The 17367-nt window shown below is 43.1% G+C and overlaps 1 protein-coding gene across 1 annotated transcript in view; it reads left to right on the forward strand.

Annotated features, from left to right (window-relative positions):
- Positions 1-16104, forward strand: part of LOC135527211 (MAM domain-containing glycosylphosphatidylinositol anchor protein 1-like) — a 159341-nt gene extending 143237 nt beyond the window's left edge. Inside the window, exons 4-5 of the mRNA XM_064955823.1 lie at positions 4813-4987; positions 16016-16104. Coding sequence (XP_064811895.1) covers positions 4813-4987; positions 16016-16104 — 264 coding nt within the window. The remainder of the gene's footprint in view (positions 1-4812; positions 4988-16015) is intronic.
- Positions 16105-17367: the final 1263 nt, after the last annotated feature.

The raw sequence follows: 17367 nt of genomic DNA on the forward strand, positions 1-17367 counted from the left end.
AACATTACTTTGTTTGACTGCTCGAGCTAGACTAGAGCTGATGCGTTTTCATTTAAACGCTAACACTATTTTGCCCTTTCCAGAGCTCTTGACTACGAAATTGTGTTTTGTTCTATAAATAAAGGTATTTCAATTTTTGGGGCTAAAGCTTTTTCTTTCTTTATTTGGGATGTCGGAGGTATAGATTGTGATTCGTAAAACAAGTTTAAGGAGTTAATTTTTATTTAATTTTTATTTTTATTTCACCTTTATTTAACCAGGTAGGCTAGTTGAGAACAAGTTCTCATTTGCAACTGCGACCTGGCCAAGATTAAGCATAGCAGTGTGAACAGACAACACAGAGTTACACATTGAGTAAACAATAAACAAGTCAATAACACAGTAGAAAAAAAAGAGTCTATATACATTGTGTGCAAAAGGCATGAGGAGGTAAGCAAATAATTACAATTTTGCAGATTAACACTGGAGTGATAAATGATCAGATGGTCATGTACAGGTAGAGATATTGATGTGCAAAAGAGCAGAAAAGTAAATACAGTGCCTTGCGAAAGTATTCGGCCCCCTTGAACTTTGCGACCTTTTGCCACATTTCAGGCTTCAAACATAAAGATATAAAACTGTATTTTTTTGTGAAGAATCAACAACAAGTGGTACACAATCATGATGTGGAACGACATTTATTGGATATTTCAAACTTTTTTAACAAATCAAAAACTGAAAAATTGTGCGTGCAAAATTATTCAGCCCCCTTAAATTAATACTTTGTAGCGCCACCTTTTGCTGCGATTATTACGAGTGGAGGACAGAGGAGCTTCTTAAAGAAGAAGTTACAGGTCTGTGAGAGCCAGAAATCTTGCTTGTTTGTAGGTGAACAAATACTTATTTTCCACCGTAATTTGCAAATAAATTCAATAAAAATCCCACAATGTGATTTTCTGGATTTTTGCCCTCATTTTGTCTGTCATAGTTGAAGTGTACCTATGATGAAAATTACAGGCCTCTCTCATCTTTTTAAGTGGGAGAACTTGCACAATTGGTTGCTGACTAAATACTTTTTTCCCCCACTGTATGTATTCTCCCCTTTGCTATAAAGCCCATAAATAAGATCTGGTGCAACCAATTACCTTCAGAAGTCACATAATTAGTTAAATAAAGTCCACCTGTGTGCAATCTAAGTGTCACATTATCTGTCACATGGTCTCAGTGTATGTTCTGTTTTGAAAGGCCCCAGAGTCTGCAACACCACTAAGCAAGGGGCACCACCAAGCAAGCGGCACTATGAAGCCCAAGGACAGGTCTCTCCAAACAGGTCATGTACAAAGTTGTGGAGAAGTACAGATTAGGGTTGGATTATAAAAAAATATCTGAAACTTGAACATCCCACAGAACACCATTAAATCCATTATTAAAAAATGGGAAGAATATGGCACAACAACAAACCTGCCAAGAGAGGGCCAACAACGAAAACCAGACAAGGAGGACATTGATGATCTGGCTCTGATGCCACGGTGCCAGAACTGGCTGATAAACCAATACGCACTGGAAAGGAGAGAGGTTAGTGGAGGAGTGGAGGAGCGAGTTTTGGGCCATCTCTGCCCAGGGGATGAACGCCACCCACTTCCCCGGTCGGTCCTGGCAATATGACCGCAGAAACCTACCCACATCCTGGTTGACTCTCTCTACCTGCCCGTTACTCTCGGGGTGAAAATCTGAGGTGAGGCTGACCGAGACCCCCAGACATTCCATGAACACTCTCCAGGCCCTGGACGTGAACTGGGGACCTCGATCAGAGACTATGTCATCAGGCACCCCGTAGTGCCGGAAGACATGAGTGAACAGGGCCTCCACAGTTTGTAGGACGACCGGAGAAAGGGGGTAGGCGGCAGGACTTAGATAACCGATCCACAACGACCATGATCGTGGTGTTGCCCTGTGAGGGAGGAAGATCCTTCAGGAAGTCCACCAACAGGTGCGACCACGGCTGTCGTGGAACAGGCAGGGGTTGTAATTTCCCTCTGGGCAGGTGCCTGGGAGCCTTGCACTGGGCGCACATGAATTAGGAGGACACATAAACCCTCTTGTCCTTGGCCAAGGTGTGCCACCAATACTTCCCACTAAGGCAGAGGAGGGTGACGTATGGGCCCAATAGATCAAACGGTCTGGAACAGTAGACGAAATGTACAGGTGCCCAGCTGGACACTGGGGGGGAGTGGGCTCTGTGCGTAAAGCCCGCTCGATGTCCGCGTCCAGCACCCACTAGGCAAGAGGCCGGAAGTATGGGAGTTTGATCCATGGACCGCTCCACTGTGTCATACATCCGGGATAGTGCATCTGCCATAGCGTTCTGCGAACCTGGTCTGTAGGAGAGGGTGAAAACAAAACGGGTAAAGAACATAGTCCACCTTTCCTGGCGAGAGTTCAGTCTCCAAGCCACCCGGATGTACTCCAGATTGCGGTGGTCAGTCCAGATGAGAAAAGGGTGTTTAGCCCCCTTATGCCAATGTCTCCACGCCTTCAGGGCCTTGACAACAGCCAACAGCTCTCGGTCCCCCACATCATAGTTTCAACTCCGCCGGGCTGAGCTTCTTCGAAAAGAAGGCACAGGGGCGAAGCTTTGGGGGTTCCCGAGCACTGAGAGAGCACAGCTCCTATCCCAGCCTCGGACGCGTCCACCTCAACTATGAACGCCAAAGAGGGATCCGGATGAGCCAGCACGGGAGCCGAGGTAAACAGAGCCTTCAGGTGACCAAGAGCCCAGTCCGCCTCAGCCGACCACTGCTGCCGCACCGGTCCTCTCCCTTCAGCAGTGTGGTAATGGGAGCTGCTACCTGACCAAAACCCCGGATAAACCGCCGGTAGTAGTTGGCAAACCCCAGAAACCGCTGCACTTCCTTTACCGTGGTGGGAGTCAGCCAATTAAGCATGGCTGAAACGCGGTCACTCCATCTCCACCCTTGACGTGGAAATGCGGTACCCTAAGAAGGAGATGGACTGTTGGAAGAACAGACATTTCTCAGACTTGACGTACAGGTCATGCTCCAACAGTCTACCAAGCACCTTGCGCACCAGGGACACATGCTCGGTGTGTATAGTGGAGTATATCAGAATGTCATCAATATACACCACTGCACCTTACTTGTGCAGGTCCCGGAAAATCTCGTCAACAAAGGCCTGGAAAATTGATGGAGCATTCATCAACCCATACGGCATGACGAGGTACTCATAGTGCCTGAGGTGGTTTTAAATGCCGTCTTCCACTTGTCCCCCTCCCGGATACGCACCAGGTTGTAAGGTCTCCTGAGATCCAACTTTGTGAAGAAGCGCGCCCCGTGCATTGACTCGATCGTACTGGCGATGACTGGCAGCGGGTAGCGCCTGAATCTACTAGTGCCTTATGCTGGGAATGCGGGGAAAACTCAGGAAATGAAACAAACACATACATGTAAGCAACAGGGGGCTCTGGGTGAGCCTGGTGCCGACTGACCTGGGGTGACACGACATTGCCCTGCCTGCTGCCTCGACTCCCTGAGTGACCCCTCCAGCACCGACCAGCAGTGTGCCCTCTGGGCCACAGATGGTGCAGGAAATGGCCCCTCCTCTGGTCGCCCTAAGTGCAGCAACTCCCAGCTCCATGGGCGTCAGCATTAAGCCCTAGAGGCCCACTCTCAGTTCACACAGACAAAATATAGTTCTGATGACCCCCTATTCTGTTGCAAAAAACATCCATTTGATGCAATAACAGTATTATAACATAATCTTGTAATTTCAGCCACAACAACATACACACACCCTAACCTATGACAGTATGTGTACACACACACACACACACACACACACACACACACACACACACACACACACACACACACACACACACACACACACACACACATATATATATATATATATATAGAGAGAGAGAGAGAGAGACCATTGACACTCCCAGCTCACATTTTTATCATGAATGGCTAGTAGTAGGAGATCGTTTATTGTCCTGTTGAGGATGATAGGAGAGGGTTTAATGCAGCCAAACCATAGACAGTACGTACACACGCACACACCCACCCTAACGATCGACAGTACGCACACACGCACGCTCACACACACACACACACCATAATCATTGAGATTACACACACACACACGTATACACGCACACACACACACCTCACACAATCACTGAAAAACACACACACACTATGTCACTAACTATCGACATGCCCAGCTCACATTGTTATCAGGAATGTCCTCTGACAGTAAGACAGAGTTAATTGTCCTGTAGAGGATGATAGGAAAGTGGTTAATGAGGCTTTAATTGATTTAATTGACATCGGTCATGGTGAAAATTGAGCAAAGATCACTGTATAGAGGTGGAGGGTTTGTGGTGGAGGGTTTGAGCTTATTAGTTTACTCGAAAGAGCTTGGTTTCTTGTAAAAACATGAAAGCATCTAGCTGCTTTTTCACAAAGTGAAAGTAATGAAAGCACTAAACAAACTGGATGAAGTCCACAATGGCTATTACGGTAGGCGCTGGAGTGCCATTGGTTGTCATTAATCAAGAAGTAAGCCAATCCAAACTTGTGTCTAAGTATATCCATTTGTATATTTGTCTTGAGATAGGCCACGAGGCCAAAATGTTGACTGCCATGTCCACCAGACACTTTTGCCCCCAAATCTCCCAGATTACCTTATGCTTGAAGCACTTCCAACGCAGAAAAGTTGTACATCAAGGTTTTGGGTTGGATATAGTATAGATGTACCCTATAATATACTATACTCTATGCCTAACTAACCAACTCATCTCCTCTCCAGGTGCGTTGGACAAAGACAGCAGGCAGCGCCTCTGACAAGTTCCAGGAGACGTCCATCTACAACGAGACGCTGCGCATCGAGGGCATCCAGCGGGTGCAGGGCGGCCGCTACTACTGCAAGGCCGACAACGGGGTGGGGGTGGCTGCCATCAAGTCCATCCGGGTAGACGTGCAGTGTAAGTCGTCAGGGAAACATACATGTAAGCAACATCCCTCCACGGCCCCCCTAAAACATTACCAAAATAAGTCATTCCCAGAATTATGGGCAGGAATAGTGGTACATTTCAAAATGGGAATATGCTCTCCAGGAGTATCCATGGGGGATATTTAGATGGTAAAATGGGTGGAAGTTTTGACATGGAAGTTTGGAAGCTTTTGTTTGGGAAAACATCAAAGGGCTAGTGTGTTTGTAGGGTAAAAGTTAGTTGGGTATAAGTGAGGTGTATTTCCTCTCACTGTTTTAGCTATGGGAAAGAAGAAGGGAATAAGATAAATATAAAGAAACATATGAATACTCTAGCAGAGGCGTGGTGTGGAGGGATCTAAAATAGAGAATGGGAGAGTTGGTCCACGTGGCACAGGGCCTCGTGCTGCTGCCTGTATCCACTGTCCCACTTTCCCCCTGAAAAGGGGCCAGGTCACCGCCCTCAGCCAAGCTTGCTATAGTGCCTCTTACAGCATTGTATGGAGGTGATACCTCTTCAACCCTATAAAATGATACAGTGCTATAACCAGACCTGTCATTCACCCCAAACACAGCACAACACAGCACAAGACATGTTATGAGCACATTATTTTTTAAACATTGTACATAATGTTTCACCCACTAACGCCTTGTCCATAATCCTACAGCAAAGAGTATCACAAATTCCATAGCATGTTAGCTGCTTTGACCAAGAAACTAATCAGCTAATGGCAGCTACATTACTAGTCAAAAGTTTAGAGACACCACTACTAATTTTTCTTTATTTTTACTATTTTCCACATTATAGAATAATAGTGAATACATCAAAACTATGAAATAAAACATATGGAATCATGTAGTATCCACAAAAAATGAAACAAATTAAATGTTCCCTTGATGACAGATTTGCACACTCTTGGCATTCTCTCAGCCAGCTTTACCTGGAGTGCTTTTCCAACAGTCTTGAAGCAGTTCCCACATATGCTGAGTACTTGTTGGCTGCTTTTACTTCACTCTGTGGTCCAACTCATCCCAAACCATCTCACTCTGGTTGAGAAATAGGCCTATTTATATTTTGCCCTGTTTATCAAAAGTGTTGGAAAAACTTAATAATCAACTGACTGACTTTATTGATTTCTATAGTATTCTCTCTGGTATGCAATCTAGTTTCCGCTCAGGTTTTGAATGTGTCACTGCAACCTTAAAGGTCCTCAATGATGTCGCCATTACCCTTGATTCTAAGCAATGCTGTGCTGCTATTTTCATTGATTTGGCCAAAGCTTTTGATACGGTAGACAATTCCATTCCTGTGGGCCGGCTAAGGAGTATTGAAGTCTCTGAGGGGTCTTTGGCCTGGTTTGCTAACTACCTCTCTCAAAAAGTGTAGTGTATAAAGTCAGAACATCTGCTGTCTCAACAACTACCTGTCACCAAGGGTGTACCCCAAGGCTCGATCTTAGGCCGCATGCTCTTCTCAATTTAGATCAACAACATAGATAAGGCAGTAGGAAGCTCCCTCGTCCATTTACAGTGGGGCAAAAAAGTATTTAGTCAGCTAACAATTGTGCAAGTTCTCCCACTTAAAAAGATGAGAGAGGCCTGTAATTTTCATCATAGGTACACTTCAACTATGACAGACAAATTGAGATGTAAAAAAAAAAAAAAAAAATTAATTTGCAAATTATGGTGGAAAATAAGTATTTGGTCACCTACAAACAAGCAAGATTTCTGGCTCTCACAGACCTGTATCTTCTTCTTTAAGAGGCTCCTATGTCCTCCACTCGTTACCTCTATTAATGGCACCTGTTTGAACTTGTTATCAGTATAAAAGACACCTGTCCACAACCTCAAACAGTCACACTCCAAACTCCACTATGGCCACGACCAAAGAGCTGTCATAGGACACCATAAACAAAATTGTAGACCTGCACCAGGCTGGGAAGACTGAATCTGCAATAGGTAAGCAGCTTGGTTTGAAGAAATCAACTGTGGGAGCAATTATTAGGAAATGGAAGACATACAAGACCACTGATAATCTCCCTCGATCTGGGGCTCCACGCAAGATCTCACCCCGTGGGGTCAAAATGATCACACGAACGGTGAGCAAAAATCCCAGAACCACACGGGGGGACCTAGTGAATGGCCTGCAGAGAGCTGGGACCAAAGTAACAAAGCCTACCATCAGTAACACACTACGCCGCCAGGGACTCAAATCCTGCCGTGCCAGACGTGTCCCCCTGCTTAAGCCAGTACATGTCCAGGCCCGTCTGAAGTTTGCTAGAGAGCATCTGTATGATCTAGAAGAAGATTGGGAGAGTGTCATATGGTCAGATGAAACCAAAATAGAACCTTTTGGGTAAAAACTCAACTCGTCGTGTTTTGAGGACAAAGAATGCAGAGTTGCATCCAAAGAACACCATGCCTACTGTGAAGCATGGGGGTGGAAACATAATGCTTTGGGCCTGTTTTTCTGCAAATGGACCAGGACGACAGATCCGTGTAAAGGAAAGAATGAATGGGGCCATGTATCGTGAGATTTTGAGTGAAAACCCCCTTCCATCAGCAAGGGCATTGAAGATGAAACGTGGCTGGGTCTTTCAGCAAGACAATGATCCCAAACACACCGCCCGGGTAACGAAGCAGTGGCTTCGTAAGAAGCATTTCAAGGTCCCGGAGTCGCCTAGCCAGTCTCCAGATCTCAACCCCATAGAAAATCTTTGGAGGGAGTTGAAAGTCTGTGTTGCCCAGCAACAGCCCCAAAACATCATTGCTCTAGAGGAGATCTGCATGGATGAATGGGCCAAAATACCAGCAACAGTGTGTGAAAACCTTGTGAAGATTTACATAAAACGGTTGACCTCTGCCATTGCTAACAAAGGGTATATAACAAAGTATTGACATAAACTTTCGTTATTGACCAAATACTTATTTTGCACCATGATTTGCAAATAAATTCATTAAAAATCCTACAATGTAATTTTCTGGACTTTTTCTCATTTTGTCTGTCATAGTTGAAGTGTACCTATGATGAAAATTACAGGCCTCTCTCATCTTTTTAAGTGGGAGAACTTGCACAATTGGTGGCTGACTAAATACTGTTTTGCCCCACTGTATATGCAGATGATACAGTCTTATTCTCAACTGGCCCCTTCCTGGATTTTGTGTTAAATGCTCTACAATAAAGCTTTTTTAGTGTCCAACAGGCTTTCCCTGCCCTTAGCTTCATATGGCTGCAGGGGCAGTATTGAGTAGCTTGGATGAAAAGGTACCCATTGTAAATGGTCAGCTCCTCAGTCTCAGTTGCTAATATATGCATATTATCTTTAGTATTGGATAGAAAACACTCTAAAGTTTCCAAACTGTCAAAATATTGTCTGTGAGTATAACAGAACTGATATTGAAGGTGAAACCCTGAGGAAAATCAAAACAGGAAGTGGCTTCTATTTTGAAAACTCCATGTTCCATAGCCTCCCTTTGCTGGATTTAAAGGGATATGAACCAGATTCCTTTTCCTATCGCTTCCTCAAGGTGTTAACAGTCTTCAGACATAGTTTCAGGCTTTTATTTTGAAAAATGAGCCAGAACGATAACATCGCGTCAAGTGGTCACATGAGTTTTGCTTGCGCAACAGAATTTGGACAGCCATTGTTTTCCCCTCTCTTACTGTGAAAGACATTTGCTGTTGATATATTATTGATTATATATTTTTAAAACAACCTGAGGATTGATTATAAAAAATATTTGACATGTTTCTGTGGACATTATGGAAACTATTTGGAATTTTCGTCTGCGTTGTCGTGACCGCTCTTTCCTGTGGATTTCTGAACATAAGGCGACAAACAAACGGAGGTATTTTGGATATAAAAATCATCTTTATGGAACAAACGGAACATTTGTTGTGTAACTGGGATTTTCGTGAGTGAAAACATCCGAAGATCATCAAAGGTAAACAATTAATTTGATTGCTTTTCTGATTTTCGTTACCGAGCTACCTGATGCTAAGTGTACTTAATGTTTTATCGTGCGATCGATAAACTTACAAAACGCTTGGATTGCTTTTGTTGTAAAGCATAATTTCAAAATCTGACATGACAGGTTGATTAACAAAAGGCTAAGCTGTGTTTTCCTATATTGCACTTGTGATTTCATGAATATAAATATTTATAGTAATATTTATTGTATTGTATGCTTTGTAGGTTAGCAGTAAAACCTTGAAATCAGCCCTAGTCTTAACAGGAAGCCAGTGTAGATAGGCTAGCACTGGAGTAATGTGATCAATTTTTTTTGGTTCTAGTAAAGATTCTAGCAGCCGTGTTTAGCACTAACGGAAGTTTATTTAGTGCTTTATCCGGGTAGCCAGAAAGTCGAGCATTGCAGTAGTCTAATCTAGAAGTGACAAAAGCATGGATTCAATTTTCTGTATCATTTTTGGACAGAAAGCTCCTGATATTTGCGTAGATGGAAAAAAGCTGTCCTTGACACAGTCTTGATACGTTCGTCAAAAGAGAGATCAGGGTCCAGAGTAATGCCAAGGTCCTTCACAGTTTTATTTGAGACGACTGTACAACCATCAAGATTACTTGTCAGATTCAACAGAAGATCTCTTTGTTTCTTGGGACCTAGAACTAGCATCTTTGTTTTGTTCGAGTTTAAAAGTACACCATTTGCTGCCATCCACTTCCTCATGTCTGAAACACAGGCTCCCAGGGAGGGAAATCTTGGGGCTTCACCATGTTTCAATCAAAATATACAGCTGTGTGTCATCCGCATAGCAGTGAATGTTGTCATTGTGTTTCCAAATGACATCACCAGGAGGTAAATATATATATTAAAAACAATAATGTTCCTTAAAAACGGAGCCTTGAGGAACACCGAAATGTACAGTTGATTTGTCAGAGGACAAACTGATATCTTTCCGACCGATTAGATCCAAACCAGGCCAGAACTTGTCCGTGTAGACCAATTTGGGTTTCCAATCTCTCCAAAAGAATGTGGTGATGTCACGTTCTGACCATAGTTCTTTTGTGTTTTCCTTGTTTTAGTGTTGGTCAGGACGTGAGCTGGGTGGGCATTCTATGTTGGATGTCTAGTTTGTTTGTTTCTGTGTTTGGCCTGATATGTTTCTCAGAGGCAGGTGTTAGTCATTGTCTCTGATTGGCAACCATATTTAAGTACCCTGTTTTGTCATTGTGGATTGTGGTTGATTGTCTATGTGTAGTGTTTGTGTCAGCACATTTCAAATATAGCTTCACGGTCGTTGTTCATTTATTGTTTTGTTCACTTTACTTTGTGTTTTCGTCATCCATTAAAATTATGCATTCACACCATGCTACGCTTTGGTCCGCGTCTTACGACGATCGTGACAGAATCACCCACCACAACAGGACCAAGTGGCGTGGTGACAGGCAGCGGCAGCAGAAGCAGCGCAAGGAGGAATGGACAAGGGAGGACGAGTTGGACGATAAAGGACCCTGGGTACAGCCAGGAGAATATCGCCGCCCCAAGGAAGAGCTGGACGGCGTGGATGGAAGCCCGAGAGTCGTTGTTTTGTCACTGGTTGTTGGTGATTGTCTATGTGTAGTGTTTGTGTCAGCACATTTCAAATATAGCTTCACGGTCGTTGTTCATTTATTGTTTTGTTCACTTTACTTTGTGTTTTCGTCATCCATTAAAATTATGCATTCACACCATGCTACGCTTTGGTCCGCGTCTTACGACGATCGTGACAGAATCACCCACCACAACAGGACCAAGTGGCGTGGTGACAGGCAGCGGCAGCAGAAGCAGCGCAAGGAGGAATGGACAAGGGAGGACGAGTTGGACGATAAAGGACCCTGGGTACAGCCAGGAGAATATCGCCGCCCCAAGGAAGAGCTGGACGGCGTGGATGGAAGCCCGAGAGTCGTTGTTTTGTCACTGGTTGTTGGTGATTGTCTATGTGTAGTGTTTGTGTCAGCACATTTCGAATATAGCTTCACGGTCGTTGTTCATTTATTGTTTTGTTCACTTTACTTTGTGTTTTCGTCATCCATTAAAATGATGCATTCACACCACGCTTTGGTCCGCTTCTTACGACGATCGTGACAGGTGATCAATGGTACCAAAAGAATTCTGCATTCTCAGTGCTATGATGTGGTCTAAAACCAGACTGAAGCATTCCGTATACATTGTTTGTCTTTAGGAAGGCATTAAGTTGCAGTGCAACAGCTTTTAATTTTTTTTTGAGAGGAATGGGAGGTTCGATATTGGCTGACAGTTTTTTATATATTCTTGGTCAAGGTTTGGCGTTTTCAAGAGAGGCTTTATTACTGCCTCTTTTAGTGAGTGTGGTACACATCCGGTGGATAGGGAGCCATTTATTATGTTCAACATAGGAGGGCCAAGCAGAGGAAGCAGCTCAGTTGAATATGGTCCAGTATGCAACTTGAAGGTTTAGAGGCCATGACTATTTTCATCAATGTGTCAAGATATATGATATTAAAAAACTTGAGTGTCTCCCTTGATCCTAGGTCCTGGCAGAGTTGTGCAGACTCAGGACAACTGAGCTTTGGAGAAATACGCAGATTTAAAGAGGAGTCCGTAATTTGCTTTCTAATGATCATGACCTTGTCATCAAAGAAGTTCATGAATTTATCACTGCTGAAGTGAAAACCATCCTCTCTTAGGGAATGCTGCTTTTTAGTTAGCTTTGCGACAGTATCAAAAATTAATTAAGGATTGTTCTTATTTTCCTCAATTAAATTGGAAAAATAGGATGTGAGAGCTCTTCGATACTGCACGGTACTGTCATTCCAATCTAGTCGGAAAACTTCCAGTTTGGTGTAGTGCCAGCTCGGGTATTTTCTGTATTCCAGGGAGCTAGTTTCTTACGACAAATGTTTTTTTTGTTTTTAGGGGTGCGACTGCATCTAAGGTTAAATTGAGTTCCTCAGTTAGGTAGTTAATTAATTCCTCTTCAGGATTGGCCTCTTCTTTTTCAATTTTCTCATAAAATGACATACCCAAATCGAATTTCCTGTAGCTCAAAAGCCCTGAAGCAAGGATATGCATATAATTGTTACCATTTGAAAGGAAACACTTTGAAGTTTGTGGAAATGTGAAAGGAATGTAGGAGAATATAACACAATAGATATGGTAAAAGATAATACAAAGAAAAAACAACTGATCGTTTGTATTTTTTTTGTACCATCTTTGAAATGCAAAAGAAAGGCCATTATGTTTTAATCCAGCCCACCTGCAATTTAGACTTTGGCCAGCAGTTAGATGGCAGCAGTTAACCTCTTGAAACTCTGGGGGCGCAATTTCATTTTTGGATGAAAAACGTTCCCGTTTTAAACAAGATATTTTGTCACAAAAAGATGCTCGACTATGCATATAATTGATAGCTTTGGAAAGAAAACACTCTGAATTTTCCAGAACTGCAAAAATATTGTCTGTGGGTGCTGTAGAACAGGAGCTACAGGCAAAACCAAGATGAAACGGCAACCAGGAAATGAGCAGGATTTTTGAGGCTCTGTTTTCCATTGTCTCCTTATATGGCTGTGAATGCGAGAGGAATGAGCCTGCCCTATCTATCGTTTCCCCAAGGTGTCTGCAGCATTGTGACGTATTTGTAGGCATATCATTGGAAGATTGACCATAAGAGACTACATTTTCCAGGTGTCCGCCCGGTGTCCTCCGTCGAAATTGGTGCGTCATTTTCAGCTGCTGGTATTTTTCCATGGGATTCTGAGGGGAAAGCAGGCTTCCACGAACGGCATATCAATGAAGAGATATGTGAAAAAACACCTTGAGGATTGATTCTAAACAACGTTTGCCATGTTTCGGTCGATATTATGGAGTTAATTCGGAAAAAGTTTGACGTTTTGGTGACTGAATTTTCGGTTCGTTTCGGTAGCCAAATGTGATGTACAAAACGGAGCGATTTCTCCTACACAAAGATTCTTTCAGGAAAAACTGAACATTTGCTATGTAACTGAGAGTCTCCTCATTGAAAACATCCGAAGCTCTTCAAAGGTAAACGATTTTATTTATTTGGTTATCTGGTTTTTGTGAAAATGTTGCATGCTAAATGCTATGCAAAATGCTAAGCTAGCTTGCAATACTCTTACACAAATGCTTGATTTGCTATGGTTCAAAAGCATATTTTGAAAATCTGAGATGACAGTGTTGTTAAGAAAAGGTTAAGCTTGAGAGCAGGCATATTATTTTCATTTAATTTGCAATTTTCAGAAATCGTTAACGTTGTGTGATATGCTAATGAGCCTGAGGCTTTATTCATGATCCCGGATCCGGGATGGGTAGTATCAAGAGGTTTAATGTGCAAACATTTTAGACTAATTCAATGAACCATTGTATTTCTGTTCCAAATGTTGCATCAAGACTGCCCAAATGTGCCTAATTGGTTTATTAATAACTTTTCATAATCAAATCTGTGCACTCTCCTCAAACAATAGCATGGTATTATTCCACTTTAATAGCAACTGTAAATTGGACAGTGCAGTTAGATTAACAATAATTTTTACTTTCTAACAATATCAGATATCTCTATGTCCTGGGAAATTTTCTTGTTACTTACAACCTCATGCTAATCGCATTAGCTGAAGAAGTTCTAACTGATATCTGTACTCCGACGTCCTTGGCTAGGTGGAGGGAGTCTGGAAGGGCATCTAGGAATCTTTGGGTTGACCAAGAATTTATAGCACGACTTTTGATGATCCTTGGTTGGGGTCTGAGCAGATTAGTTGTTGCAATTGCAAACAAAATAAAATGATGGTCCGATAGTCCAGGATCATGAGGAAAAACGTTAAGATCCACAACATTTATTCCACGGCAAAAAAAATAGGTTCAGAGTATGACTGTGGCAGTGAGTAGGTCCGGAGACATGTTTGACAAAACCCACTGAGTCAATGATGGCTCCAAAAGCCTTTTGGAGGGGGTCTGTGAACTTTTCCATGTGAATATTAAAGTCACCAAAATTGGAATATTACCTGCCATGGCTACAGGGTCCGATAGAAACTCAGTGAGCAACGCTGTATACGGCCAGTAGCCATAAAAAGGGATTGTGTAGACTGCATAGATTTCATGACTAGAAGCTCAAAAGGTGAAAACACGGGTCGTTTTTTTTGTGTAAATTTAAATGTGCAATCGAAAATGTTAGCAACACCTCCGCCTTTGCTGGATACGCGGGAGGATATGGTTACCAGGAGGTGAGGCCTCATTTAACACAGTAAATTCATCAGGCTTAAACCATGTTTCAGTCAGGCCAATCACATCAAGATTATGATCAGTGGTTAGTTCATTGACTATAACTGCCTTGGAAGTGAGGGATCTGACATTAAGTAGCCCTATTTTGAGATGTGAGGTATCGCAATCTTTTTCAATAATGACAGGACCATTCCTGGAGGTCTTTATTCCAGTGAGATTGCTAAGGCGAACACCGCCATGTTTAGTTTTGCCCAACCTAGATCGAGGCACAGACACGTTCTCAATGGGGATAGGTGAGCTGACTACACTGACTGTGCTCGTGGCAGACTCCACTAGGCTGGCATGCTGGCTGCCTGGCCTTCACCCTATCTCATTGTGGAGCTAGGGGAGTTAGATCCCTGCCTATGTTCATAGATAAGATGAGAACACCCCTCCAGCTAGGATGGAGTCCGTCACTCCTCAGCAGGCCAGTCTGTTGGTGAGTCCCAGAAAGAGGGCCAATTATCTACAAATTCTATCTTTTGGGAGGGGCAGAAAACAGTTTTCAACCAGCGATTGAGTTGTGAGACTCTGCTGTAGAGCTCATCACTCCCCCTAACTGGGAGGGGGCCTCTGACTCCGACCCGTTGTTTGATGGGGAGAACCAGGTTGAAAGTTTCTGTCGGCTGAATGAGCGACACCGATTGTGCATTCCTACATCATTTCCCTGAGAGAATTGTCCGGCTGCGGGGACTGTGCATGGGGATTTATACAACTATCTGTACTTATTGGTGGCACAGACGCGGTTTCATCCTTTTCTACACTTTCCTACACTTAAATTACACTTGCCTAACGATTGCGTCCGAAGCTGGTCTTGCGGTACGGCTATCCTTGCCATAAGGCGATTGTTCTCCTGTATATTATATTATTATTATGAGTACAACGCCTCCAATTAGACTTAGCTTCGGCTGGTGGAGGTCCTGACGAACAACGTCCAAATAAAGCGTCCGGGGTGAAAAAGTTTAATGAAAAAAGTTGAATGAGGGATTAAAAAAAAAATTAAACGTTAATAAAAAAATAAAACCGTAAAGTTGGCAGGTAGCAAAGTAAGGTTAGCAACAAACCGCACAGCAGCAGTAGCACGTAAACAGGTCTGCAAGTTGTCATCTCTGTATATACGCCGCAAGACTCATTGGTTGTTGCTTATTTTTAAACCCTCTTAGGCCTCACTCCCCCCTATCTGAGACATCTACTGCAGTCCTCATCCTCCACATACCACACCCTTTGGTGCTGTTGTCTGTGCCCAACAATGTTGGTACCCTGTTTTGTCCTGCTACCATATTGTGCTGCTGCCATGTTGTGTTGCTACCATGGTGTTGTCATGTTGTGTTGCTACCATGCTGTGTTGTCATGTGTTGCTGTCATGCTATGTTGTTGTCTCTCTTTATGTAGTGTTGTCTCTCTTGCCGTGATGTGTGTTTTGTCCTATATTTTAATTAAAAAAAAAAAAAAAATATTCATCCCCTTGAGGCCTTTTGCCTTTTGGTAGGCCGTCATTGTAAATAAGAATGTATTATTTTAACTGACTTGCCTAGTTAAATAAAGGATAAATAAAATATTTAAAAAAAGGTGGAGGCCAGGTCATTTGATGCAGCACTCCATCACTGTCCTTCTTGGTCAAATAGCTCCTATAAATAGCATGAAGGTGAGTTGGGTCATTGTCCTGTTGAAAAACAAATGATAGTCACACTAAGTCAATTGGCGAGCACGCGCTGAGGTGCGGCGGGGAGAGAAAATTGAACAAGTGTCACCTGTCACTACTGGTTACCCTCAGCCTCCCCTGTCAGCGCCGCCATCGCCCAGTTTACTCACCCTGCAATTACCACCCTCCAGGGGCCGTCCGCCGGGAGACTAACACAATGAGGGGGAGGGAGGGAGGGAAGTAGGGAGGGAGGGAAGTAGGGAAGTTAGTGTGCCCAGCCTCAATGGTATCTGTCTGTCTGTCATTCTGGTATTTTACAAGCGTAGTGGACGGGACTGAGTGATGTAAGTTGAGCTGGGACACTGGTCAACTTCCTGTGATGGATAGGAAATCAGAAAAGTGTGAATGAGAAGTGTAAATGTGTGTGATTGGAGATATGGGCGCCAATTTAGTGCTGTTATTGGTCTATGCTGGTAATTAGATTGCATTGTAGTACTGGACCTGCACCTACCTTACCAGTCAAAAGTTTGGACACACCTACTACTATTGTGGAGGCCAGGTCATCTGATGCAGCACTCCATCTCTTTCCTTCTTGTTCAAATAGCCCTTATACAGCATGAAGATGTGTTGGGTCATTGTCCTGTTGAAAAACAAATGATAGTCCCACTAAGCCAAACCAGATGGGATGGCGTATCACTACAGAATGCTGTGGTAGCAATGCTGGTTAAGTGTGCCTTGAATTCTAAATATATCATAGACAGTGTCACCAGCAAAGCACCCCCACACCAACATACCTCCTCCTCCATGCTTCACATTGGGAACCAGACATGCAGAGATCATAAGTTCACCTACTCTGCATCTCACAAAGACACAGCGGTTGGAACCAAAAATCTCAAAATTGGACAGTTTTCCACACGTCTAATGTCCATTGCTCGTGTTTCTTGGCCCAGGCAAGTCTCTTCTTATTGGTGTCCTTTAGTAGTGGTTTCTTTGCTTTAATTCAACCATGAAGGCCGAATTCACAGTCTTCTCTGACCAGTTGATGTTGAGATGTATCTGTTTCTTGAACTCTGTCAAACATTTATTTGGGCTGCAATTTCTGAGGTTGGTAACTCTAATGAACTTATCGTCTGCAGCAGAGGTAACTCTGGGTCTTCCTTTACTGTGGCGGTCATCTTGAGAGCCAGTTTCATCAAAGCACTTGATGGTTTTTGGGACTGCACTTGAAGAAACTTTAAAAGTTCTTGAAACATTACGGATTGACTGTCGTTTCTCTTTGCATATTTTAGCTTTTCTTGTCATATAATGGACTTGGTCTTTTACCAAATAGGTCTATCTTCTGTATACCACCCATACCATGTCACAACACAACTGATTGGCTCAAACGCATTAAGAAGGAAATAAATTTCACAAATAAACTTTTAAGAAGGCACACATGTTAATTGAAATAAATAATGACGATCTCATGAAGCTTGTTGAGAGAA

This window comes from Oncorhynchus masou, chromosome 32, assembly GCF_036934945.1.
Source record: "Oncorhynchus masou masou isolate Uvic2021 chromosome 32, UVic_Omas_1.1, whole genome shotgun sequence".
NCBI lineage: Eukaryota > Metazoa > Chordata > Actinopteri > Salmoniformes > Salmonidae > Oncorhynchus > Oncorhynchus masou.